General features: G+C 43.7%; 1 protein-coding gene across 1 annotated transcript in view; it reads right to left on the bottom strand.

The window, feature by feature from the left end:
• Window positions 1–667: 667 nt before the first annotated feature.
• RAB10 (RAB10, member RAS oncogene family) overlaps window positions 668–26351 on the bottom strand; it is a 49818-nt gene continuing 24134 nt past the window's right edge. The window contains exons 2-6 of the mRNA XM_040597895.1: window positions 23191–23251; window positions 12001–12139; window positions 6465–6554; window positions 5844–5945; window positions 668–3840 (exon numbers count right to left, since the gene is read on the bottom strand). Of these exons, the coding sequence (XP_040453829.1) occupies window positions 3757–3840; window positions 5844–5945; window positions 6465–6554; window positions 12001–12139; window positions 23191–23251 (476 nt within the window). The 3' untranslated portion in view covers window positions 668–3756. The remainder of the gene's footprint in view (window positions 3841–5843; window positions 5946–6464; window positions 6555–12000; window positions 12140–23190; window positions 23252–26351) is intronic.

Below are 26351 nucleotides of genomic sequence, written 5' to 3'. Positions count from 1 at the left end.
CATCCCCAACCCAGGCATGCCCAAAGGCTGCAGGGGACACTGGGGCACTCGAGAGAGGATGGGCGAGGGCAAAGGCATCCTCCTTGGCAGGGAGGATCAACTCAGACATCACCACTGGGTGCGTGGAATGGTGGCGGGGGCTCCCCCAGAGTTGGAAAACCCACCCGAGCCTGGCGTGTGCCCGGTGTGTGCCCAGCATGCCCACCGGGCCCGCAGAGGGGAAGGCTGCAGCGGCTGCTTTCCTTAAATGCATTTGCCGAGCTGCTCTCCAAGGAGCCAGGGGGCTGCAGCCACGCACCCAACGGCCAGGTGAACCCCACGTCAGCACCGGGCAGATGCGGCTGCACTTGGTACCATCCCACTCTCCAGAAAGAAGAGCCTGAAGCTTCCCTGTGGAAGACCGAAAGTCACAGCTCCACTCCCAGCCACAAAATTCCTCAGAAGCGGGGACCACCTCACGCTTTCCAGGTTTTATTAGTACATCCAAGCAGCCAGAGCCTGGCTGCAAAGCTTTTCTGCGGCACAAAGCCTTGGTGTGGGGGGCAGGGGGGAAGCATCTCATCCCAGCCCCAGCACCCACCGCCTCCGAGGGGTGGCCAAAAGCCACCGGCACCCTGGCCCAGGCTGGGCGAGAGGGGGTTTAACAGGGCCCAGGAAGTAACCAATGCAAGTTTATAAAAGCTTTTATTTGCTCTTGGTATGACCAAGAATGGGACAGTGATCTTTTATACAATTTGATACAGTAAGTGGTACAAAAGAATGTGTTTTAAATAAAAAGCCAGAGTGGAGTAGCAAAAATATTAAAAGATTAAGTAAAAAATTGTAGGCATGGGAATTAATCCTAGACCTTAAGTTGATTCTTGTTTTCCACCATCCGAGTCCGAGAGCATGAAGCGCCGCTTTTACCCCTGCCCCACCACAGCACCAGCAGCTCCCTGGGGCAGCACGAAACAGAAAGCGGTTAACACAGCTGTAGGATAGGATAGATTCAGCCTCGGGTTTTAGTTTATCATGACCAATTTAATCAAGTTACATTTTGGTTGGGTTTTGGTTTTAGGTTTCTTTTTGTTTTTGCCATGACAAAAAGGTAGTGCCGAGCCTTCCTCCGCTGGCCAGGTGGGCTAAAGCCGGGCAAAGCCCAGCAGCAGCGTGGCTAGCAGGGGGAAAGCCACTTTCACTTCCTTTTCTAGGCTGGCCTTAGGCTTTATTCCACGCTGGGTGCTGGGGAAGGGGGTGTCTTCCAAAGGAGAGGTTTCACAAGCAGTTAGTTTGCTAGCTAGCAGGAAGTTTAGATACCAGCAGAAATGAAAGTTACTGCAAATTCCTCCAACATTATTTTTTTTCCTTTTAGCATTTGTATCAACTCTTGTTGCTCACTCCTCCTTGGCTGGGCCTTGCACTCCACAACACAAAACAAAGCCAAGCCACGTGGTTAAAATTCATGGTTTTTATATGAACAGAAGTAGACCACCTACAAATATTTCAGTTTATTAACTTGGTAGGGAGAATACGAAACGGAGGTGGTAGCTAGTAGTTACCAGCGAGTGGCCTGTTCTCTACCTGTTGGCTTGCAACGAACACAGCATCTACAGAGGATCCCGAGGGATTTACACAGAGGGAGCCAAGCCCCTGGAAGCAAATAAAAAGCTCATGTTTAAAACAAGGATTATAAACAACAACAAAAAAAAAAATCCCCAAAACCAAAACCCCCTTGATGTATAATTCTCCATTTTTCCCTTTTTGATAATGTTAGAAAGTGCAGATTTAACCAAAAGGTAGCCGTACTCTATTTACAATGCTGACTGGCAGGCGCAGGCCATGAGGAAAGCAACGGTGCCGATTTATCCACCAGACCCAGCATCCTGCTCGACCCCAACAGCCACTCGACTGGGAAGGGTTAACACACATGGAGACAAAAATGCCAAAATACAGAGGAAAAGGGAGACACCTCGGTCAAGTTACTACACGGGAAGCCGTTCAAAACTAGAAGTTCAATGTTAAAACAGCGCCATTTCATTAAAATTAAATCAGCGTTATTTACTACTACTTTAATTATTTACTGGAGACAGTCCAAAACCCAAGTGGACAACAGCAACGCACAAGCTTGTCCAACTTTGAAGGAGAATGGGAGGCTTGGGGAAGAAGAAGCGCCTATTTAAAGTATCGTTTTGTCCCTGGCTGGAGCATCTCTCCTACACAGTATTTTAAATGCAAGGCAAGTGAACGTACAAACGCTCCTGCAGACTGAACGCCCGGTTCGGCAGGAGCAGTCAGTCATACTGGCAGTCCTTAACCCCCTTCCTTTCAGAAATGACGAAGCCACGCCATCGGTGACACCGGAGCCTGGCCAGGGCAAAGCAAACAGGCGAGCTGGAAAAGCAAGTTAATCCCAGGGGGGCTCGGCAGCCCTGCTGGGATCACCCACCGCGTTCCCACAGCATGGGATTGAGAGCGAGACTGACCCAAGTACCAATGACTCAGCTTTTAACACTGGAAAACAGAAAGTTTTCAGGGAGGTAATAAATTAAACTGCCAACTTCTTTTTTTTTTACTTTTTTTTTTTTTTTTTACTGTTTTTTTCCCTTAAGATCTAGTTTCACTCAGCCTCTTGCTAGGCTACCAAACACTTGTTGGAGCGGCTAACAGTAAGAGAGAACATGGAAGTTCATGTTAACTGCTGTCAGTTTGGGAATTAAATGTTATATTCATACACATAAAGTAGACAACCACATCACCCTCCATAGAAAACTAGTGCATGCAAATAACTCTTCCATATCATAAAACCCAACGGCTATGCAGGAGGAGAGAGAAGATATACTAGTGAACTGACATTGGCTAGAGGGAAATTAGTAGGTATCGTCAACATTTTTACCTTGAAAGCTAAATCAGTGCTTTGTATTAAATTTTTGGCAAACATACCACGTTGCCATCCTTTTAATTAACACATCACACCATGAAGAAATGCAAATAAAAGCAGCATGCAGGCAAAAGGAAAGAGCTGCAAGTGAGGAAAAAAAAACCCAACAAAACAAAACATGGCAGCAGGAACAGTTCTGAATGGCTAGATCACCAAAAAGGAGACACAGCAGATTAAATGTATTTTTTTTTTTTGCACCACCCTTTGTCCTCGATGCATTACACCAACAATTACAGAAAGCAATCGCAAAAGAGTTCAGTATTTTAAAATGGTCAAGTATGGATGGTATGTCTCCTGCACATGCTTCCACCAGAAGAAAAGAAAAGAAGTGAAAACAAAAGTTCCTTTCCACATAAGGCACAGGACAAAATAAACCCCATTCACAGACTGAAGGCGAAAATGAGTGTTTTCCTGGCTCTTTTGCTGATGCATCTAGAGAATATGGTGACTCAAGCACATTATCCATGACAGAAAATTCCACTGTTGTACAAAATAAATTGTTAATTCTAACTTTTATTCTTATACAATTTGCAGAATAGAGTTTAATATGATTGCTCTATGTTTTAATGTCAGGAGGAACGGGACTATAATACAACCAAAACGTAGTGGTAAGTTGAGCAGGTACATTAAAAAATGAAGTCATGGAGATGATTTTCCTATACACGTTGTTGAGAAAATTATAGTATGCAAGCTGTCCTAAACAGAAAACCAAAGGGAGACAGGAGCTTGTTAAGATGAGGAACAAAACATTGGTTTAAGGTTAAAAAACGGGCAGAGTGGTTTGTTTTGCAGCGAGAAAAAAGGGGCGGTGGATGGCGATTGGTGATATAGGAGAACGTTCAGCAACACTTGCTCTTCCAGCCTGTCACCCCACCTCCACTGCTGATATCTACATTTTCACTGTTGGGCTCTTTTACAGGGGTCTGTAATGAAACAAGTAAAAAGAGTTAGATAGCTCCTGAGATACTCTGAAATGAATTATTCAGAGCTGAAGAGACAGAGATAGCGACTTACAAAAAGACTTACATCACCAAATAATATTATGAATAAACTACAGACAGAGAGCTGCATAGAAACGTAGGGAATCCTGCTTCCTGCTCCAGCAAAAAGTATGCAAAACCAATTTAAAGGGTTTTATTGTTTGTTTTGCTTTAAATAAACAACTGCAAAGCTGAAAAAGAAACCCCAACCAAAACCCAAACCTTTTGAACTCCCAAACTAAAACTATTTCTAGATTCTACTCTTAGAACTGACACTTGGACTTTGGTGGGTAAGTAAATCACAGCGTACAACCAACACAAGTTGAAGTTAAATTATGTGAACTAATGACCTTAAAAAACCACAGAGTAATTCATGGATAAAGAGGGGTTGTTCAAAGGCATCTGCCTTCCAGTTAACCAGAACACCAGTTTCCGAGGCAGTGCACAAAACAGGCTCATCTGCGTCACGGGATGTAAACTTGGTTAGACCAAAGCAAAAATCAAAGGCAAGTGGTTTCGATCAGATGCTAACATCTACTTGTCAGCTGTTTGGAAGATAACCTAAACATTCACGAGAATACTGCAGTTTAGCCTCTACATTCATTTCCTTATTCTCTTTGTCACAGCCTTGCAAAAGTAAACCCCCACCCTCATTCTTTGGATAAATACACTGAGGCCCAAAATAAAAATTTAAAGGTCGAAGGGGCAGTAAGGGTTTCTAGCCTGACCTCCTGTTTACCAAGACCAGGGGTTTGCATCCTGTTTCTCATGTAAAGCTTGTCAAAAACCAGTTACGAACAACTCAGAACTACAAAACAAACCAGACGTTGTTGAGCAGACGCGTATTTAAAAGGGTTGCGAAAAGGTTCACCCTTGACCTTGCGCTAAGTTTCTAACCAGTTAACTCAGGTGACATTATCAACGGCATTCGTGCCAGCGAGCAGTGGAAGGCAGTGATGAAGGCTCACCACAGGGCAGTCCCTACTGCTAAGCTGGAGCACAGAAAAAACCCAAACCACGTAGGGTCATTCCTCTAGAGGCAAAAGCACATACGATGGAGTTGGCCAACCCACATCTCTTGAGCTCCACGGAGTTTCAGTGCTGGAGAGGCATGAGCTGACCATGAGCAGGAACGTGCTAGCACAAGAGTTACTGTGTAAATTCAGGCCTTGGCTACGGGAGTGCATCAATTAACTGGAACCAGCCCTGGAGCCACCCACATACGCAGCCCAGCTCATTCCTGCAACAGAACGGTGGCAGCTATTGGAAGCTGATGCATTTTCTACTCACAAAAGGTACCGTGGATACAAACATGGCAGTATCCTGTAGCTCTGGGCATACAAAAATGTGGGTACAAGCCACAGAGAGGACAACCAACTTCACTGTATGCTGTACGTTTCAGGAAGGGGAGCCAACCACCAGGATGAACTTCTTTTAGTTGCAATATAACCATCCAATAAAACCTCCAACAAGATGCAGAGGGTCAGGGGGCTAATCATTGGAAACAGGGAAGTGACAGAACTCGTCCCTCTGTTCTGTCAATCACACCTAAACTTTTCCCAACAGGTACTGAAGAGTTTTTAGTCAAACCTTGTGTATTGATGGAGATGGTGGCAGGGAAAGGGCATTTCTCTCCCATGCCAACTGATATGTTTTATCTCAAAGCACATGTATGACACAGCCATGAGTTTAAGGGCCAAAACCCCCAGGAATTTTAGTTCCTTGGCTCTCTGATGTACACGACTCCCTCTAGATAGTACAATAATGAAAGATCAAACAAGCTATAGAAGCTTAGAATATTGTGCATCTAAAGTTCCTTCAGGGACTCATTTGTCTTAGCATGCCAAAGGCAAACGTTGAAACAATTCAGGTAAACAACAGAGGAAATAGGAGCTGAAATGTTAGGATTTTTTTTTTCTTCCCAGGCAAATCCTGTAAGAACATACCTTTCGAAGAATGTCTTCTGCTAATGTGAGGAATGCCTTCTCAATGTTTATATTTGCTTTTGCACTAGTTTCGAAAAACCTAATACCATGCTCCCTAGCAATCTAAACCAAAAAAGAAAGACAACTGTTAGTGTTACTGCACAGTTATTCAGTTTGTGCTGCTTTTATTCAGGACTAGCAGCATTTATAAACACGTAATATTCTCTCAGCCATAGCAGGCATCAGAAGGACTAGCTAGGCAAAGTGTCACAAAAAAAGATTCGGAACTTAACAATTTAGGAACAGCAATTAAAATGTATTAAATCACAAGTCAGTGTCTGAACATAAGATGACAGATACTTCCCATGTGACAGGCTTGTGTGGTAACTTAACAAAGGATGCCTGAAGATTTTTAGTTATCAAAAAGCAGAAAACTGCAGCTGAACTCATTCCACTCATGGAAGTCGTCTGCAATGCAGCTTCTACAAAAACATCCCCCAGACTTACAAACCATTAGCAAATCCAGCCACCTGGTTTGCTCTCTGGCACATCCTGCTGTGGCATCTTAACCACCTGGAGATGGTGGGAAGTCGTGGCACTGATTCGCTTACTTTGATAAGCAAGATTTTGTCCGACGCTTACCTGTTCGCCTTTTGCTTTAGAGACAACTCTTTTATCTTCCATGTCACACTTGTTTCCTAACAGCATCCTCTCCACATCCTCATTGGCATGCTAAAATGAGACAAGAGACAGGTTGACACATCTCTACCACAAGCAGTAAATATCTACTTCACTTTTGTATTTCCAGGTTGTCTGAAGTCCAGGCTAACATTTACAGGTCTTGGTGTCCTGTGCTTTCCCGAGTTGTAACAAAGACCGTTACTCTTCAGACAGCGCATTTAGACTAAAATGCTCATATAACCTGGAAGTGGAATGAGACAACACCTACAGGTTTGACACAGCTCTATCACCATCCCAATGCCAGTTATCTCCCTCCTTCCTTTTTATTTCTGTAGTTTAAGTGTGAAGTCTTCCTTTCCCAGAAAGTGCCGTACTGCAACCTAGATCCTTCTAGTTAATGAAGCTAGTCTACCAAATCTTCCTTAGTTTGCATTCAGCAACGTGGGAAAAGACTGAACTCCCTGCCTGGCACTTAGAGGTGCCAGGTTTTATGTGTGCTAGACAAGCATATTACAGAAATGATGCTACAAAACACTGCAGCACGAGAACCATCCCATGTCTAAAGCTGCCAACAATCAAGCGTTATGCACTGAGTGGCTCCAGCTGACACTACTACTTGTTTGGTGTTTAAAGGGTCCTTTGTATAGTTTTAGTATAGACAGGTAAGTCCCCTCCTGTGGACATTTCAACTATGCCCTCAGCCACCACAAAGCCAAATAACCAGTAAGTTAGTAAAAAAACCCTTTTGCCTGTAATTTTTTTTTAGAGGAGTTACCAAGTTAACTAACAAAGGGAAATTACAGCTCTAGCATCATGATGTTCCTCCGACGCCGCAATCATCACACCAAGACCACATGTCGGCTTTGTGCTTTAGCACTTCGCATAGAAGTTGAGAAACCTCACGCAATGAAATGGAATGCAAACTGTATACCAAGCACAGACTGTAAACCAGGACACCGCAAAAGGAAAACTGAAGCAAGCACCACGCTAAGGCTCAGGATCCAAAGAAGAGCAGGGCCATGTACACTGGGAATCACTTTTGTAAGACAAAAGCGAGCACCAATGCTTTCTCAAGGAATGCTGAATGAGCAAAAATACCTTGGCTGTTCAGTTACTGAAGTACTGCCAATATCCATCATGGTAAGGGAAGAATATGCCAAAGATATCCACCAGACTAGCAGAAAAGTTCCAGCAGCCGCAGCACAAAGCATCACTTAAGTGGATAATTGAAGTACTTTGAGACCTGCCATGAGAAGCTTCTTGGAAAGTCTAATCTGAATTTACTTTCGCTCCAGCAGTCTTAATACTACTTTACAGTAGCATTAAAAAAACTAGGAGTGATTCTCCTGAGGAACATGAAATGAGTTATTAACGTAAGCAGAGTTTCCAGGAGGATCGGCTCCATGATCTTGCCAGGCAGAGAGGTGAGATTGACCAGCCTGTAATTTCCCAGGTCTTCCTTCCCCCGCCCCCCCCCCCCCCCCCCCTTTTTAAAAATGGGGGCTATGTTTCCCCTTTCCTGGTCCATGGGAACTTCACTGGACTGCCACGACTTCTCAAATACAACTGACAGTGGCTCAGCCACTACATCCACCAGTTCCCTCAGGACCTGCAGATGCGGCTCATCAGGTCTCACAGACTTCTGCACCTTCAGGTTTCTTAGACTGCCTCAGATCCGACCTCCTACAGCAGGCAGTTCATTTTCCCATCCCCTGCCTTTGCTTCTGTAACTTGGGCAGTGTGGCTGCAGCACTCGCTGGTGAAGACAGAGGCCAAAAAGTCGTTGGATACCACAGCCTCCTCCATATCCTGGGTCACCAGGTTTCCCCGTTTCCTTCTGGAGAAGGCCCACATTTTCCCTAGTCTTCCATTATTCACAAACATACCTACAGAAGCTTTTCTTGCTGCCCTTGATGCCCCTGGCTAGATTCAACCCTATCGGCTTTAGCTTTCCTAACCTGACCCCTGGCTGCTTGGAACACTTCTTGGTATTCCTCCCAGGCTACCTGTCCTTGCCTCCACCCTCTGTAGGCTTCCTTTCTGTTTGAGTTTGTCCAGGAGCAACTTGTTCATCCGTGCAGGCCTCCCTGCGGATTTGCCCGACTTCCTCTTTGTTGGGATGCATTACTTCTGAGCTTGGAGGAGGTGATCCTTGAATATTAACCCGCTTTCTGGAGCCCCTCTTCCCTTTCTTCCTTTTTTTCTGTGCTAAGGCACATTGAAAATAAGGAGGTGATTGGTGACAGACAACATGGCTTCAACTGAGGCCAAATTGTGCCTGACAAATTTGGTGGCTTTCTACAACAGGGTTACAGCATTGGTGGATGAGGGAATAGTAACAGACATCATCCACCTGGACTTGCACAAAGCATAGGATGCTGTCCCACACACATCCTTGTCTCTGCGCTGGAGAGACATGGATTTGATGGATGGACCACTCTGTGGATAAGGAATTGGCTGGGTGGTCGCAGTCAGAGAGTTGCGGTCAGTGGCTCAACGTTCAAGTAGGGACCAGTGACAAGTGATGTTCCTCAGGGATCCGTATTGGGACCAGCATTGTTCAACATCTTTGTTGGTAACACGGACAGTGGGATTGAGCACCCCCTTGGCAAGTTTGGCAACACCACCGAGCTGTGTGGTGCAGCTGACATGCTGGGGGGAAGGGATGCTGTCCAGAGGGACCCTGACAGGATTGAGAGGTGGGCCTGTGCAAACCACATGAAGTTCAACAAGGCCAAGTGCAGGGTCCTGCAACTGGGTCTGGGCAATCCCAAGTACAAACACAGGCTGGGCATAGAACGGACTGAGAGCAGCCCTGGGGAGGAGGACTTGGGCATGCTGGTTGATGAGAAATTTAACATGGCCAGGCAATGTGCGCTTGCAGCCTAGAAAGCCAACTGAGCCCTGAGCTGCATCCAGAGCAGCATGACCAGCAGGTCAGGGGAGGGGGCTCTGCCCCTCTGCTCCACTCCAGTAAGACTGCCCTGCAACACTGCATCTGGCTCTGGGGTCCCCAACATAAGAACATGGACCTGCTGGAGCGAGTCCAGAGGAGGCCATGGAGATGATGAGAGGGCTGGAGCACGTCTCCCAGTGAGACAGCCTGAGAGAGCTGGGGAGGAGAAGGCTGCGGGGAGACCTTAGAGCACCTGCCAGTGCCTAAAGGGGCCGGCAAGAAAGCTGGGGAGGGGCTTTGGGCAAGGGCAGGTGGCGATGGCACACGGGGGAATGGCTTTACCTGAGAGAGGGGAGATGGAGATGAGAGATGAGGAAGAAATTCTTCCCTGTGAGGGCGGCGAGGCGCTGGCCCAGGCTGCCCAGAGCAGCTGTGGGTGCCCCATCCCTGGCAGGGCTCAAGGCCAGGCTGGACGGGGCTGGGGGCAGCCTGGGCTGGGGGGAGGGGGCCCTGCCCGTGGTGGGGGTTGGGAACTGGATGGTCTTTAAGGTCCCTTCCCACCCAACCCATTCTGTGATTACTAACAGAACTACAGAGGGCAAGAGATCCATGTACTCAGCACTCCTGCTTACAGTTATAACCCATCTCACATTCCTCAGGAGAACCATCCAGTTTTTTTTCCTTCAGGTCACAAGGAAGAAGAGCAACCAGGTGGCAAAAGGTAGATTAAGATACCACGTAGAATGAGATTCTGAAAATGCTAACTTTTCATGCACACACATGAAACTGTTTACACAGCAACAGGCTTCTTTTAAATACCTAGCTCTTCTTTCCACTCTAGCATACAAAACTCTGCACTTGAGCAATTAAATTAATTTCTACTAGCCCAAAGCAAAAGTGACTAGCATAGCCCACCTCTTCTGAATGAGTGAACTTCAAATAATTAAGTATTTAACATGGATGAAGGTGTAACATCTCTAGGTTTCATGGCTATTTCTAAATCAAGGCTTAAGTATCCTGCAGAAGAGCCTCCTGCACAGCATAATTCAGAAAAGCAGCCTGCTTGTTAAAAATTCTCCTTGAGAGAATATCCCTGGTTATACTGCCTTAAGTTACTTTACTCACAACTATCACTTGCAATAATTCTGTATGCGAGCGGGTAACACCTGCCAACCATTTTAGCCAGAAGCTTCAACAGTGCATCCAGAACACTAGTGGAAGACTGCACCCATCATTTCTGCAAACAAACTCCATTAGTGAGCTGCTTCCATAATAAAAAAAAAGCTTCCTAAGGTGTCAAACATCCCTTATAAAACTGCAGTAACCAGGCAGCCTTCACAATGCACCTGAAATCGGCTGCAGAGGTTTGTGTGACACAGATTTAAAAACACCAGGTCAGCAAAACCACTCACTTCTCAGATACAGTGATATGAATGACATCCATTACTTAACTTCCTGGATACTAGAATTCCTGAAACAAAGCAACTTCAGAATCTAAAGACCTTAAGTTTCAAGTTTACATTCAACTCCTTGCTGAGTCTCTTCCTGTGCTGCCTTACTCCCCCTGTACCGCCTTCTGTACCCACAAAACACAGACCTTTCCTTCATCAGCAGTTACCCATTTCTCATGCTAGGAAATTAAAGTCCCAATATCCCATTTTTTGTTCCAAGAACCTTTCACCAGCCTCAATGCTTTGACTACCATTGCCTGGCAGCACCCATCTGCTGACACACAGCTCCACAGGCCCGTCTTCATGCTTGCTAGGAAAATAATGAAGCTGTAAAAGCCAAACATTTATTCTCTTTTGAAACAGCATGACAAAAGCAAGAACTGACAGCTGTGCTGCTCTCCAATATCCCAGAACTCCTGGAGAATGAACTCTTTGGGATCCAGGCACTGAATGCTTCCTTATCAGTTTCTTCTGCTTCACCTGACCTTGCCTGAAATTTTACCAGCCTCCTTGTTTGGCGGTACTCTTTAACAGGGACAAAAATCAGCTACGCAAGGTTTGAGTAGTTTGCTATCATTCAACAACAGCAGTTTGCCACACTGCCTGCAACAGCCATGACAGACTCACAAATATTTCATGACATCGATTTTGAGGGAGTGGAGGTGATCATATTTAATTACCTTTGAGGATTTACATAGTCGTCCTCATAAAACAGGTTAGTATTAGAAGTGACGTATTCTATAGCTACTCTTGCAGCTTATGGCTTGTGTTGCTCCTCTGCACACCACCCTGTGACGGCAGCTCCTCCTGAAAACTGCAACTCCCAGAAGATGGATTCCTTAACCTCTAAGTATTCTCCAACATAGAAACAAAGTTTGCTCATATATGAATTTGACATTTTAGGACACCACTAGCTCCTGTGTAGTGTTGCAACCTTTCATGCCATTGCTGGAGGGGGAGCTGAGGTAGGAACGTAGAGTATCAGACAGCCAAAGAACGGCACCCAAACCCCTGTGTTTACATACGCCTTCTGCCAGGGTAGAAGCAGAAGCTTCTGCACAATCTAGAAGCTGAGTTCTGTTGGACTCATCACGTGCTCTATGGGTCACAACAAACAGCTCAGTTCTAGGATTTGATGAACATTACTCACCTCATCTATGTTTCTGAGCCACTTGCTGATGTTTTCAAAGCTCTTGGCATTGGTGATGTCATATACTAGCATGATCCCCATGGCCCCTCTGTAATAGGAGGTGGTGATGGTGTGAAATCGTTCCTGCCCTGCTGTGTCCCTGCAGAAAACAGACAAGAGTACATATCAGAGACAAGCTCTAAAGAAACCGGCACGGTATATCTATTAGGTAAGTGCACATGGCCCAGTGCATGCCCTGTTGCACCACCACTGGGGGATGTGCAATGTTTTCGAAGAGCAGGAAGATACACTCGAGTGTGCATCAGCAGCAGCTCCAAGGAAGGCCCACTCCCTCCCAGAAGTAGCTGAACTCAGACAACAAAAAGGGCAAACTTCAGCAGGCCAGGCTTCTGAGGGTACAGACACACAGGTTTTTAAGTTTCTCCTCTGGATTTTATTTTTAAAGGGATTTAAAAAAAAACCAACAAACCACCACCACCACATTTCAGTGCCTTTTTGTCTCTGTCATAGTTGAGACTGGACTGCTTAACTGGGTTTTTACATAACTAAGGTAGCAGAAGATGAAGCTATCTGTTGAACAGCAAAGCGCTAAGGTACAATAGGTCTTCTGGTATCCTACCACAGTAAATAAACCCAGTATCACGTTATGGTAGAAATTTGTTAATTTTAAGCTTTGTATTTTTCTTGACAACCTGAAAGTTGCACCCATAAGGAGAAAATTTTATTGCAAGTCTCCTATCTCAGGGAAGTATCTCAGAGCCTTCTTAGCCCCAGTGGAAGCAGACAGGATGAAAACAGGTGCAAGAAATGCTCTACCTGCTCTTCAACAGGACTGTGAGCTCCAGCAGCAGGAGCGTCTCAACAACCCCAAAAACTTTGCTGTCCCAGACACTCTCTCCCATTACTGACCAGTACTTCCCAAAGGAATGTAAAAATAGAAGCCACTTTAAAACTCCTACAATGTTTAAGTTAAATACCATAAAAGCCCATGAGCCTGATCAAACATCACACAAACCCTGCCGATTCAGCACTCGTTTCTGTATGAAGTTCCCAAGACGTTGCATGTTAATGTTTAGCAGTGCCACTGTCAACACTCTGGAACTGCAACCAGCAGTGACCTGTCTCAACTATCCAGGCAACACCACCACGATACCCAAGGAGATCCCTCTCCATTTCAGCAGCTGCTGAGCAGCCATGAAGATGATAAATCAAACATCTTCTGGAATTCAGACTTCACAAAGGTTAATTTTTGTTTTCAGATCAGTTTTATAAAGCTTTATCTTCATCTTACAGATGTATGTTCTTGAACTTTTAAGATCAAAGCAAATGAAAAATAAATCTAGGTGACTTAAACATTAAATTGCTGTTTTCTATACACGATATGCTGAAAATTGATCATGCAATATTAATGACAGTATTTTCTCATCTCATTCTGAGATCTTGATGGAATGCATGAGATTTGGTTAAACCAACCTGCATGCCATCAAGTTGAGACTTAGGAGCTAACTGCATATTCTACAGTGTCTTTCAGAGGGCATAAACCTAACAGATTTACAGACAGTTTTCAATGACACTATTCACATAAGCAGCACATGGAGCTGCTGGAGCAGGTCCAGAGGGCCACGAAGATGATGAGAGGCTGAAGCAGCTCTGCTGTGAGGACAGGCTGAGTTGGGGTTGGTCAGCCTGGAGAAGAGAGGGCTCTGGGGAGACCTTATTGTGTCCTTTCAATACTTAAAGGGAGCTTACAAGAGAGACAGGGACAGAGTTTTTAGCAGGGCCCATAGTGACAGGACAAGGGATGATGGTTTTAAACCGAAAGAGGGGAGATGGAGATGAGAGATGAGGAAGAAATTCTTCCCTGTGAGGGCGGCGAGGCGCTGGCCCAGGCTGCCCAGAGCAGCTGTGGGTGCCCCATCCCTGGCAGGGCTCAAGGCCAGGCTGGACGGGGCTGGGGGCAGCCTGGGCTGGGGGGAGGGGTCCCTGCCCGTGGACTAGATGGCCATTAGAGATGCTTTCCAACCCAAACCTTTCTATGATTCCACAAGGTAGAATCAAAGGTGTCCTCAAATTTAAACTGGCCTAAACTGGGGTTACACATTCCCTAGCCATCCTCAGAAAGGCACAGCATTCCCCCCTTACCCAGAGCCACATTTCCTTCCTCACAAACCTGTAACCTCAGAAAAGATGAGAGACTGCAGTTGAACTAACTCAACTCATTTCCCTCTCAACTGTTAGTGAGGTCACAGCAAATGCCTTGGCAGAACACAGACACCACCAGGCACTGAGTCCTGCGAACACTCAGCTCTCCACACCACCCAGTCACCTACAGTTGAAACAACAAACACCGACTGTAGCTGCCAAATCAATTTGTTTAAGCACACGTCAGCTCTTCTGGCCAAGTATCAGTTGGCAAATGGGGAGTAAATGAAAAGCCTCAAAATACAAAGATGCCACGAAGGAAAAGTCATGAGATGCAGTGGAAACACTCTAGTTGGTTCCCACTTGGGTCAGACCCCAGGTCACTGTTGTAATAACGCAGTAGCTGTCTGAGAAGCTGACTGCTCCTGATCTTTTCTCTCCTCCTGGGAGATGACAAACGCCAGGAAGAGGGCAAAAAGCAGAGGAGGAGGAACAGGGGCAGGTCCTAAACCTGAGCACTACCTCCTTCACAGGTTTTCTAAGAGGCTATGCTGTGCAGGGGTCTGGCTCGCTGGCAGTAGCTTTAAGAGGCAATCTAGTCCATTCCCTGGCGCTGTAAAATGCTCAGGGATACCCACACTATTCCTGAAACATGCCTGATGTTCTGCTGGAGACCTCTGATGATTGCTGGCTTGAACCTCCCTCTCTCACTTCCTTTCTGCCCAATTTGGAAGTTTCTTCCGATGGCACACTTGGATTTTCCTTAGTGCAAATTAAGGCCATCAATCCTCATCTTTTCATAGGTAATTGGAGGAGTTAATTTCCCTTCCTTCTACATTTTTTTAATTACATACACAAACACAGCTCTTGCACCTTCCCTGAATTTTCTCAAGCCACCAAGTTCTTTAGACCTTACTCACTGGCCAAAGGTCTAACATACACAGCCTCACCTATCACTCTCTCTGGACTCCCTTCAATTTGCCTATGTCTAAGCAAAAAACAGGAGAATACTTGAGCCGAAGACTTACCAGCCTCATATAGCGATATTTTCGAGACAAGTTGGGCATGCCTGTTTATGCATCCCACTCCCCTTCATGATGCAGATTTTTCTGACATTTGGGTAACTGATTACACACACTGAACTTGGCAGCTCTGCATTTGTCTTTACTGAATTTCACAGGACTTTTTTTCAATGACATTTCTCCAACTAGTCAAAAGCAATCTGAATTACAATCCAGTCTCTACACAATTTATACTCTGCAACTCTACCTTTTCCCACTTCGCTCAAATAAAATAACCACGCTCTCTATCCCCTTATCTTAACCATTAAATAAAATACTGCCTATCATGAACTCCTGCAGACTTGCAGACTCCAACAAAATACCTCAACAGAACTTGCTACACATCACTTATTTTCTTTCCCCATGAGTTTTGTATCCACTTGACAGCACCCTCACCTAAGTCATTTCCCCCTAAGTTGCTCGTATCAAGCAGGACAGTGTCAGAAAAGCCTCACCAAAAACCATCAAGACATAACGCACCTGTGACCTCTGCCCTCCTAACAAGGCCAGTAGCCATCACAGTACGATTTCAGATTGATTTTACACAACTTGGCACAGGCAACACTTGTTACTCATTGCTTGTCATGTCCTATGTGCCTACAGCTAACTTGCTTAGTTAACTCCTCCACTGTTTTTTCTGGCAACTGAAGCAAAGCTAATGGATGAAAAGAAAGATGGGGAGGGAAAAAGCAAAGAACCTAGAGTGTTCCCCCCCCCCCCAGTACTATATTTGCCCTTTCCCCTTCTTAATGGATTCTCCATTCATTATTCAGAGATAAGTCTTAATGGATACAAGATTAGAGAACTGACTGAAGCAAACAGAGGAAATGAGTTATGGTTTTCCAGCTGCCTGTGACTGATGAACCCTGAGCAAATAGCACAAGACAATCTGAGACTACATGGCTTGTTTACTGCCCTGGCTTTCCATTCCTTTGTTCAAACTTCTAGGATGTAAGAATATGCTCGAAATCTAGGAGTGTGCAATAAATCCTTGATGTAGGCAAAAATATCTGTGCAAGTTAGCTAACTCTCCAAGCTAAAATAAACGTAGACAAGGACTATTAAGATAGCCAAGGAAAACGAAGCCCTACTGCACAGGAAGAAGCTGGGAAAACTCGGTTTAGCTGCAAAATTAAGACAAAGAAGGTCATCCTTGGGGACTAGGGAAAGGAGGAGCACAAGGAAAGTGAAAAATCTATTTAAGTTATTCTCATGCCAACATTAAAGTATGCATAAGCTATATCATATTAGAGATTTAACCAACACAGAAAGGAATTTCTGGGACAGCTTTCCAGTTGACCGAGCAGAGACTGAAGAAATCTTAAAATGTACTATGCTTTGTTTATGAAAGATTCAGACAGATGCAACAAGAAGAGATTATATCTGATGACCTGTGAAGATCCTTCCAGTCCCCATAGCTCAAAATAGTCTTCAATGCATTAAACCAAATAATTCCTAGCAAAATAATCCCAAGACTTTTATTACTGTCCCACTGTTTCTTCTTATAATATTTTTAAAACTATGCAGCAGAATACGGCATTGCAACTGTACTGCTGACATCAGGCACACTCTGGAAGCTTTAGCGACTGGGTTGAAGACGTTCCTTCAAAAAGGAGCGTCTGTATGATACTTCATGCACTAGTAAGTTTCAGCTTTTCTGAAAAACATTCAGCCAGGAAAAAAACCCAACTAAACCAAAGCAAAAATGAGTGAAGTATCTAATTGTTTTATAGGAAGACTGACTGGCATGACAAAAGAGTCTCTTCCATCTTGACGCATGCGTATGGTGAATAGTCTCAAAAGTTCTCAGCAGCAACAGTTAACTTTTAGACATTCCTAGGGTAATGGCACAAATTCATGAGACTGATGGTATACTAGTCAAGGGTGCTGTCCGCAGTTTTTGCTGTTCACCACAATACTTATTAAATGCAAGAACTTGCATGTATCAAGGAATTTCCACACGTGTCGCTATTTCCGATAGCTATGCTGCTGCACACTTCTTTCACCTGGACAGCTGTTCCAGGTCACATGATTATTTCTGCAATTAGCTCATTGCTGAACAAAAAATTCTGAGGACACTTTTCTAGCCATGTAAAAACATTCCCAAAGACACACTGATAGAAAATACTAACTGTGTAGCAGACTATAAAGTAAGAGCTGCATACTAAAAAAGTAAGGCTGTTCCTAAAATTTGGAATCAGTCAAGAAGACCGTAGGAAAACAGGCTGGCAATTTTTTTTGTGTGAAGACAGGAGGGTCAGAGCACCAGCTAAGTAGAAAAAAAAAAAAGAAAAAAAATCAATGTCTTAGAATCTCAGAGTTAACTGGTTTTTTCAGTTTGCTACAGAAGCAATTTTATCATTGTACTCCTTCCATACTAATACTACACTGTTAAGTGTGATTGTTTTGTACACCACTGAAAAGAAACAGATCATTTGCCTTTCCCAGCTCTGGAAGCTCTTCAGAATCTAGCCTTTTGGACCTCAACTTTTTGGCCTTAATGACGAAACTCACTGCCTTGTAACAAACCTGCCCGGACACTCCTGGGGCAGCAATTCTGTGAACAAGCCTGTCCCAGGCACAAGAAGAAATCAAGCACTTTGCTAACTTGTACCTACTGTCATCCACTTCAATCTATCAGAGATCCTTGTTCCGGCTTGATAACACACACAGACACAATGCCAGGAACCTGCATGCAAACCGGTAAATAGAAAATTCACCAGTGAGGAATCAACAACTGTGAGTTCCCCATGAACAAACGTATAAAGCCTCAACTCTTCATACAAAAGCCCCACAACAGCAGAACAGGACAGATCACGATCCTCTTATTTGTCAAGTTCCATTCTGAAATACCTGGCTGATTTGGGTTTTCGTCCCTTCACATTCCCCTTTCTCAAGTTTGTTTTCATTATACTGAACCAGAGCTTCTCCCAGAGTCTCCCACTCCTGCTGGTGCATTTCCAGCAACTTTAATTTCCACTGTCCTAGAGCTTAAAGCATCCTTCCCTCTCCTCTGTGTCTGCTATCACTATGTATTTTTTAGATGACCGTAGTATTTCCTTTCACCCTCCAATTCACCAGGACAACCCCCCCCCAGATGTGACTTCTGTACATTCTCCAAGCACGGTAAGAGATGCACTTGCTCAGGCCAGAGTTCTTGCAGCTTCCACTTCTGTGCAGTTCAAGGACTTCTGGAGCCAGAAATCACATCTGTGTATTTCCCAGTCCAAACCAGACTGTTCCTTCACAAAATCCCTTGCGAACCCACATATATCTGCAGCTATTAGAACATCTTGCAATGAGGAGCTTCACAGCTTCACTTAATTTCCTTGTGTTTTACACATCACCTTCTAGACTTACGCTAGAACAAACGCTCTGGTATTGGAAAAGGCAATGAGTTCTATCAATCTCTACCTACCTTTTCCAGTATACTCATGATTTTAAAAATGCACTTTGGTCACTTCTCTGACATCCTGAAGAATCCTCAACTTTCCAGTCATTCTTCCTAAAATAGTTATTACATCCCTCTAATCATCCTACTTGCCACTTTCTTTCTGGAGCATGCTAATCAAAATTGTGTATTAGATTAGACCGTGACGCTTACTTCCCTGCCCTCTGGAGATGATCACACTCACAGTATCAGAAAAATCACATTTAATTTTTCAATTGTTACATTAATGTTAATAAGTTTAGCATATTACAGGATGCCTAAGCCTTTTTGTTTCTATTTCAAAGTGATTCTGAGTTCCTGGAGCATATATTACACACTTAATAGCTGAATTTTTAGCTCTACTGCTGTGTACTTCTAAAACATTTCATTGCTTTTGCAATAGTAACGCCACCTCTTCCTGGAGCAGTAATCTCTCATCTTGGATCTTTTATTTCCCCTCCCTTCTCTGTACTATAAGCATTACTGCTCATATATCAAACATTAATATTTTTCAACATATTAATCATTGTCAACTCTTCCAAGTCCCACCCTTCGTAATTATTTCTCCTCCCAAATCCTGTACTAACCCACTACTGGATTTTTCCATATGGCATTGCATCATATACTGTCACATCAACAATTTTTCTGAACAAATAACTAGTACCATAACCAAACCAAGAAGATTCTCTTATTCTTCTTTGCGCTTCCACCCAGAATTTGACATACCAGTAGTCCTCCTGATGGATCTGCCCTGAACAAGCTCATTCCTTCAGAAGACCAGTCTTGAGAGCAGTGTCCCATCCTCCTCCTCGTTTGCAGCCCATGCACTGCACCAGGCTCTGCCCAGCCTAGCTGAGGATCCTCCAGAAGCTGCCTGAATACAGACATAGTCCCACTCGCTACCCAGTCCCACCAGTCTCCACTCCCTTGTCCCACCCTCCCCTCTCCCCATTTCAACACCATTTTGCAACAGGCACGTTTACATTTGGAGCAGTAGGAAAATACTTGAATTCCAGCTTGATTCTTGCCGAACAGCAACCCACTTTTTAATTGCTATGAACTATCAAGCTGCTTTTCACCTCTGGCAAGGTTTATCTCAACCTGACCTTTGAATTATTGCTTTACTCAGATATATATGTATCTATTTTAGAAGTCAAGGCATGACAGATACTGCCACGTCTACTCATTTTCCATACCCCCGAAAAGAGGTGGGTAGCTACCCCACTGTGTAAGATAGGAGCAGAGCTATACTAGAACGTGCAGGTTTTTTCTGTTTTCTGTAAAACTAACTGCCCATTGAGACTGTACATACACACACCTCCCTCCCCCTGTCCCCCAAAGAGTACAAAAGCCAGTACTAGCCACAGTAAAACACTGCGACACAGCTTTGCAGCCAGCCAGAGAGCAACTCCTATACTGGGACAATAGCATGAGAAAGATTTAATATGCAGGTGATGAAGGATTATACAGATCAGCAAGAGGCAAGTCACTATGGTAATTTTAAACTGAGGAACAGTTTATTTCTATTGCTTTTTGCATGTGAAAAGAAATACACTCTTCACCTATGTAAATAACTGCTGCATAATCAAATAATCACTCCCACTGATGCAGAAACCTTATTCTGTGACAGGTTTGTCTGGCCATCGCTTTTGCCAGTGATGGCTCACTGAACACAGCTCCTTCATAAACACTGAGCAACACTATGTAAGAAACTGCATCTTATTTGGGAAATGGCTAACACATACTAAGGTCTCTATGGTACAAATTTCTGTCACCACCTGTCATTTCACAAACAGCTAAATGTCACTTCCAGGTGGGGGCTGGGGTGTGCAGGGGGAAGAGGTTTCAACCTGAATAAGCACCAGTAATAACAATGATAGCAGCAACAATGACAAGACAAAAATGCCTTTGCTTCTAATAAAAGGGACCGTTATGAAGCCAGAAAACAGCATTACAAAAGGCTGGACAAAGACATGGTGGCACTTTGGAGAGCCATGGCTGGACTTGCACTCATGGACTTTGCCAACGTCACTGCACCCAGTGTCCAGTCCCTGTAAGTGACCAGCAGCAGCTCACATGTGCATACAAGGCACAGGGCAAATAGACAATCTCACACACGGGACATTCATTTTTGGATAGAGGGGAGACCCACAAATGAAACAGTGGCCATTCCTCCTCTAAATTCTGAGCGTGGATATGCTCCATAAATTGCAAGCATGCCTGCAATGCAGCACTAACTGAAAGCACACAAATGCCAAAGGTCTCATCTCCCATCCTTAACAAAGTCTGTACTCTCTTCACCATCTGTCTTCTGTTATCTTCTGATCAGGTTAATCAAGTATGGAGATGTCCCCCACTGGAAATGCTACCCATAACTCGGAAGACACATACCGTTAATACAGCTACATTAGCTCCTGTGCATTTACTTCAGTTACAAAAGCATGACCTGTACTCTGGATGCAAGAAAAGCTACAAGAACAGCCTCGGGTTTACAAGGGAAATGTCCCACTAAATGCATCCCTTGCTTGCTGAACTGCTGCAGCGGGAGTGAAGTGTAATTCTGGAAATGTTACACAACTCCTAGAAGTACAGGGCGAGTTTAAATACAGGAAGCAGTGATTAAATATAGATGCATTGCACAAAATAACTTCAAAAGACACTACTGTTCTAGCCACCAAACCACTGTTGGGCAAAATTGCTTGTACAGGAAAATCTGGAAACTACAAAGGCTAGATTTATTTTTTTTTTGGGGTGGTGGTGTGTGTGTATCAAAAGCGCATGCCATAGGAACTTCATTTTCTGCTTTCCAACATCTAAACATGAAATTTTAAATTGGCAGGAACAAGAAGCAGACTCAGGCAACAGCTGTGTGACTCTGCAATTTCATAAAACTCAGCTCACCCAGAGCCCTCTTAATTTCTCTAAGCCACTAAAACCCAGAACATACAGCTTCATTACAGCTTGCTGCTTTGTCTACGTACACATTAAACATCCTCAGTTCTCCATATATTCAGTTTTTACACTTAATGGTGACTTTTTCCTAAGTTTAATCTAACACTCCCTTTAAGTCATTCCAATGTGTTATTCCACCTTTCCATCCCACAACAATTCGCAGCACCCATCCTGCTGAGGTAAAAAAAAAAAAAAAATACACAGAACAATTGTTAGAAGTTAATTAGTTTGATCTGGTTTGAAAATCCAAATGTTAACAGTCTGGTGAACTCACTTGCTGCCCAGCAAGTCAATCAATGAAGCTGCATTACACCTGAATGTCTCTTTAGCTAATGCTCTCAGTTCCTTCCTTTTCAATGCTCTGCTTTCGGTTCCCAGTTGATCTATACCATCCTTCCTCAGAGAGCTCCATCTAAAACATTGCCCTTATGAAGACAGTTGCCCTTTGTGGCTCCCCACTGAAGCATTCCAGCCCACTGAGATACTTCATCATCCAAGTGCTTCCCTTATTGACTGGCTATGCAGTTTATACAACAGAATCATCTTCATAACTCTTTCCCTTGCAGGGTACAAAATAACTAAGTTGGCCAACTTTTGCTAAGGAGGTGCTTACAGGACTGGGAATAATGAGAAACAAGTAGGAGACAAAGTGCATGCTCAGAGTGGTGGTAACAAGATGGATTCAGAACACATTTGTTAGAAAGGAAAATCATTCAGCTGGTCCTACAGTATTGAAACGACTGCCCAGAGAGGAAGACCTGTGCCTTCCCCTAACTAGTACCCATCCATCTGTGTCTACAAATGTCAATGTTATCAAGCCATAAAATATTTTTATTAGTTGAGGACAAGATGAGAAAATTCAAGTTCTAAACAATTACAAGTTCTGACCTTTTAGTAAAGCTGGAAAAATGCACCAGTAATATGGGTACCTGGTGGAGGAGGGAGTCTAAACAAACATACAGGCTACGAAAAGCCATTAGCTTTCCTGATCTGAATTGTTACAGGGCTATTAAAACAGAAGAAAAATCTCTAGTTAGACATGCAAAGCAAACTAAAAGGAAAAAGTTTAAGTTTTGCCTCATGTTACTTTCCTACAGAAAAGCAGCCATGTTTTCAGCCAGCTGAAAAACTCTCCAGTTTACCACAGAAAAATATAAACTACATATAAAATAATAAAAAAAGTGCAGATGCGGATTACACTTTCTTGCTGACACAAACCAAGGTTACTAGTCAACTTATAGTCACAGAATCGAGGCAACTCCTAATTAAAAAAAATAAATAAAAATCCAGTTTTAAAACACTTCCCACTAAATCACAGACTGCGAGGATCCTGTCCTCCCAAACAGATTTGCAAGCAGCCTGTCCAAAGGAGCAGTCAGTAACAATGGTTCTAAACACAACACACAGATCCCTTCCCTATTTCTTACAAATAGTTTAGGAGAATACACATGGAGCTTTACCACTACTGAAAATATACCACATCATTACAAAATTGGATACCTGAAGGTAATCTCAGAAAGAGTAAATTCTTGTAATGAAAACCTGCTTCCGAAAGAAGCCATCCAGAAGGATGCCACCCCATGGCTTCTTGGGTGTATTACTCACCATATCTGTAGCTTGATCTTCTTTCCTTGTAATTCAACAGTTTTGATCTTGAAGTCTATCCCTAAAATAAACAGACACATAAATAAATAATTAGGATTATTAATTTAGGATTAGGATAATTAAAAAAAAAATTCCACATCATCTCAGAAAGGCTGCAGACACAACAGCAGCTTTTTTTTTTTTTTTTCTTCTTTTAACAAATCGTCAGGTAAACCAAGGACATCTGAGTAAGCTGGAATGGGAGAGGAGCATGCCGACCAACACCAGCAGGGCCGCAGAGGGTGTACGGTCAGTCAATGGACACCATCAGGTGGCACTGTTAAGATGATATGGCTTATAAAAGCTTCTAGGCTTCTTGCTTATTTTTAGGAAAGAAAAAATACCAATTTTTTGCAAAATTTTTTCTGGAGAACTTCCAAAAATAAGAAATTTTCAAGTTTGAGTCAAAGGAGTCGGTGCAAAAGCCTACACCAGGAACAGGTGACAACACTCCCATCTATTAAAAATAGTCCTCTTGCTTTTTACACCAATGTAACAAGTAGAAGCCCTAAATTGTCTTGAGCTCAACACATATGTGCATGGTTTACAGTCAACCTCAAGCTTAAACCCTTCTGCTTACGTTATTGAAGAAACATGAAGCTTTTAATTAGCAATAAAAGGCAAGTTATCAGCAAAGGTCTCTTTGTCCCAGTCCAGCCCTGACTCCAGCCCCTGATGCGGTACAATCAAAGTCAGGACTTGAAAGACGCGCATAGCTGGGACTCTCAAAACTCGGAGTAAGCAGAGACCATCTTGACAGAGCACGAGCAAGGTTTTTACTTTCAATACCAGCCAATACAAAAATCTGCATGGTAACAGGTGGCAATGCTGAAATGCTATTGCAAGGAATTTAATGGTAAGACTTGCAGGGACTGAGGAGATGAAGGACAGCTGTCCTGAGAAGACTTCGGGAAGAACAAACTATCAAACTGAAGACAGATCATCAGCTGAGATCAATACCAAAATCAGTATTTAGTATTTTCATTATTAATTCTGGTGTGGCAAGTTGTTCTATTTGAAGTCTACTGCTTACAAAAGTGAGAGGCGCTGTACAAAGGACGATTAAAATAAACTGAAAATCTTGAAGACAGAATAAAAACAAGGGATGGGTGTCAGCAGTACAAAATGCACCATTACATGTCTGTTTCCTAAGAATTTCTTCTGTGAATGAGCAGCTGTTTTCAGATGACCAAGAAGAAAAACCACAGGCTGAGAGATTATCATTTCACTTTCACAGAGTAATTATGATCTGATGGAGAGGCAACCTGAGAATAAGCAAATACCATCCTGCAGGCACCTAGTGAGAAATTTTCATCCAAGGCAGGGAAATACCAACACCGATGTGTAAGACCTTGGTGAAACCTCTTGTGCAGTGCAGGGGTCCTCAAACTTTTTAACCAGGGGGCCGGCGCGCGGATGAAGTGGCAGGCAGTCATCTGCGGCTGCTTGGTTTCCCCCCTCCAGACCCCGGCGGGGGGGTTCTGTAAATACCGGGGGATGGACTGAGGACCCTGGGGGCCGTATTTGGCCCGCAGGCCGTAGTTTGAGGACCCCTGTCGTACACACTAACCACTCTTCCCCAGAAGAGATGGGCTCAGAGGCAGATGCCGTGCAAGACAAGGCAGGATGAGGACCTCCTGCCGCAGCTCCTCCACAGTAAAGCGACTCAAGGATCATGTCTTGTTTCAACCTTCTCTTCCCAAAACCGCCTGCAGGAATTACTAGCACAGAGGAGCAGAAACACTACAAGCCATCTTCTCAAAATGCTCTGACAGTAATTAGATGACAGAGTTCTGACTTTCAATTCAAATCAGAGAAACACTGCTGATCATTTTTCATGCTTTCCAAAAATCTGTTTATATTTAGACTTTTAAAAAGGCAGCAACTGCAATCACAAACTTCCCTCCTAAATCTACAAGGTCATTTCATACCAAGTAAGATTAAATAGAATTTATGAAACACACTATTACGTAAGAAGTCTGCATGGGAAGTCTGCTTTAAACTCCTTTTAGCTCAACACACGGCCCATCCTACTGCATTTTACTGTTGAAATATTAAATAAGTAAAATCTTTTCACAGAGAAGTCAGGATACCAGAGCCTCTCTGGGAAAGGCTAGACAACTTTAGATGGAGGGGAAAGAATCCCCCTCCCCACAAGCCTGTGTCATGCAGGGGCAGGAACAGGGACAGACTTGCTACATGGATACGTACCACATACATGGCCAAAAAGGAAAAGGAATACCAAATGCCTCTCCTCACAGAGCCTCCTGCCGTTACCAAGTATTTAATCAATGTGAACTGGAGTGTAAAGGGGCAAAATTCTCCATTTCTAAGGATTTAAAGCAGTATAGTGACTAAAGACTAAGGCTGTCCACTAATTCTTCATTGCCATCCCACAAGGATGTCAGCTTAGGGCCTTCAGAACTCAGTTTCAGGTCAGTGCCCCATTTTTTTCCAGTTCGCCAAAGCAGTGCTTCACTCAAGATAAATCTATGAATCAATATAGCTATTATCATAGGTATGTGGCTTGAAAAATAAACGCACTGAATGATTAAGAGCCAACATACAAAAGTTGTCCCACATACACTTAATGATCCCTACATTTTGTAGCATTTATCCAAGTTGTTTACTATGATATAGTGCTCCACAGCAACGCTATCAAACAAATGAACACAACAACTGCCAAAAGATCTTAAGTATTTTATAGAGCAACACTTTTAGGTTCTGCCCAGATAAAGCAGGATGTTTGACAGACACTTTTTATGCGTTAAGATAAAGGAAGCTATTAACCCAGCCAAGGAAATTAACTCTTCTCTACACTGAGAGGGATTTAGCCAACTCTAGTATTTGGGGATAAAATAAATCTCTAATTCCATGTTCTACTCAGCTTCCATTCCAATTACAAGATAATACTAGTTCAGCCTTCGTAACAGAAAGACTGTTATAAATAGAAATGACTATTTGCCTCTAAATACTTTTAAAGTAGTTTTAACAGACTGGAAAAGCTAGAGTTCTGCATCGCTATAATGACCATTCAGCTCCAGGTCTTTCTGAAGAAGTTGCTGGTGACATTACACGGACAGAAACACAAAGGCTTCAGAGAGAGCAGATTACAGGTACGG

The sequence above is a fragment of the Falco naumanni genome, chromosome 6 (genome assembly GCF_017639655.2).
Source record: "Falco naumanni isolate bFalNau1 chromosome 6, bFalNau1.pat, whole genome shotgun sequence".
Lineage (NCBI taxonomy): Eukaryota > Metazoa > Chordata > Aves > Falconiformes > Falconidae > Falco > Falco naumanni.
The sequence above is the reverse complement of the archived record's forward strand: the minus strand, read 5'-3'. Positions and strand labels throughout refer to the sequence as shown.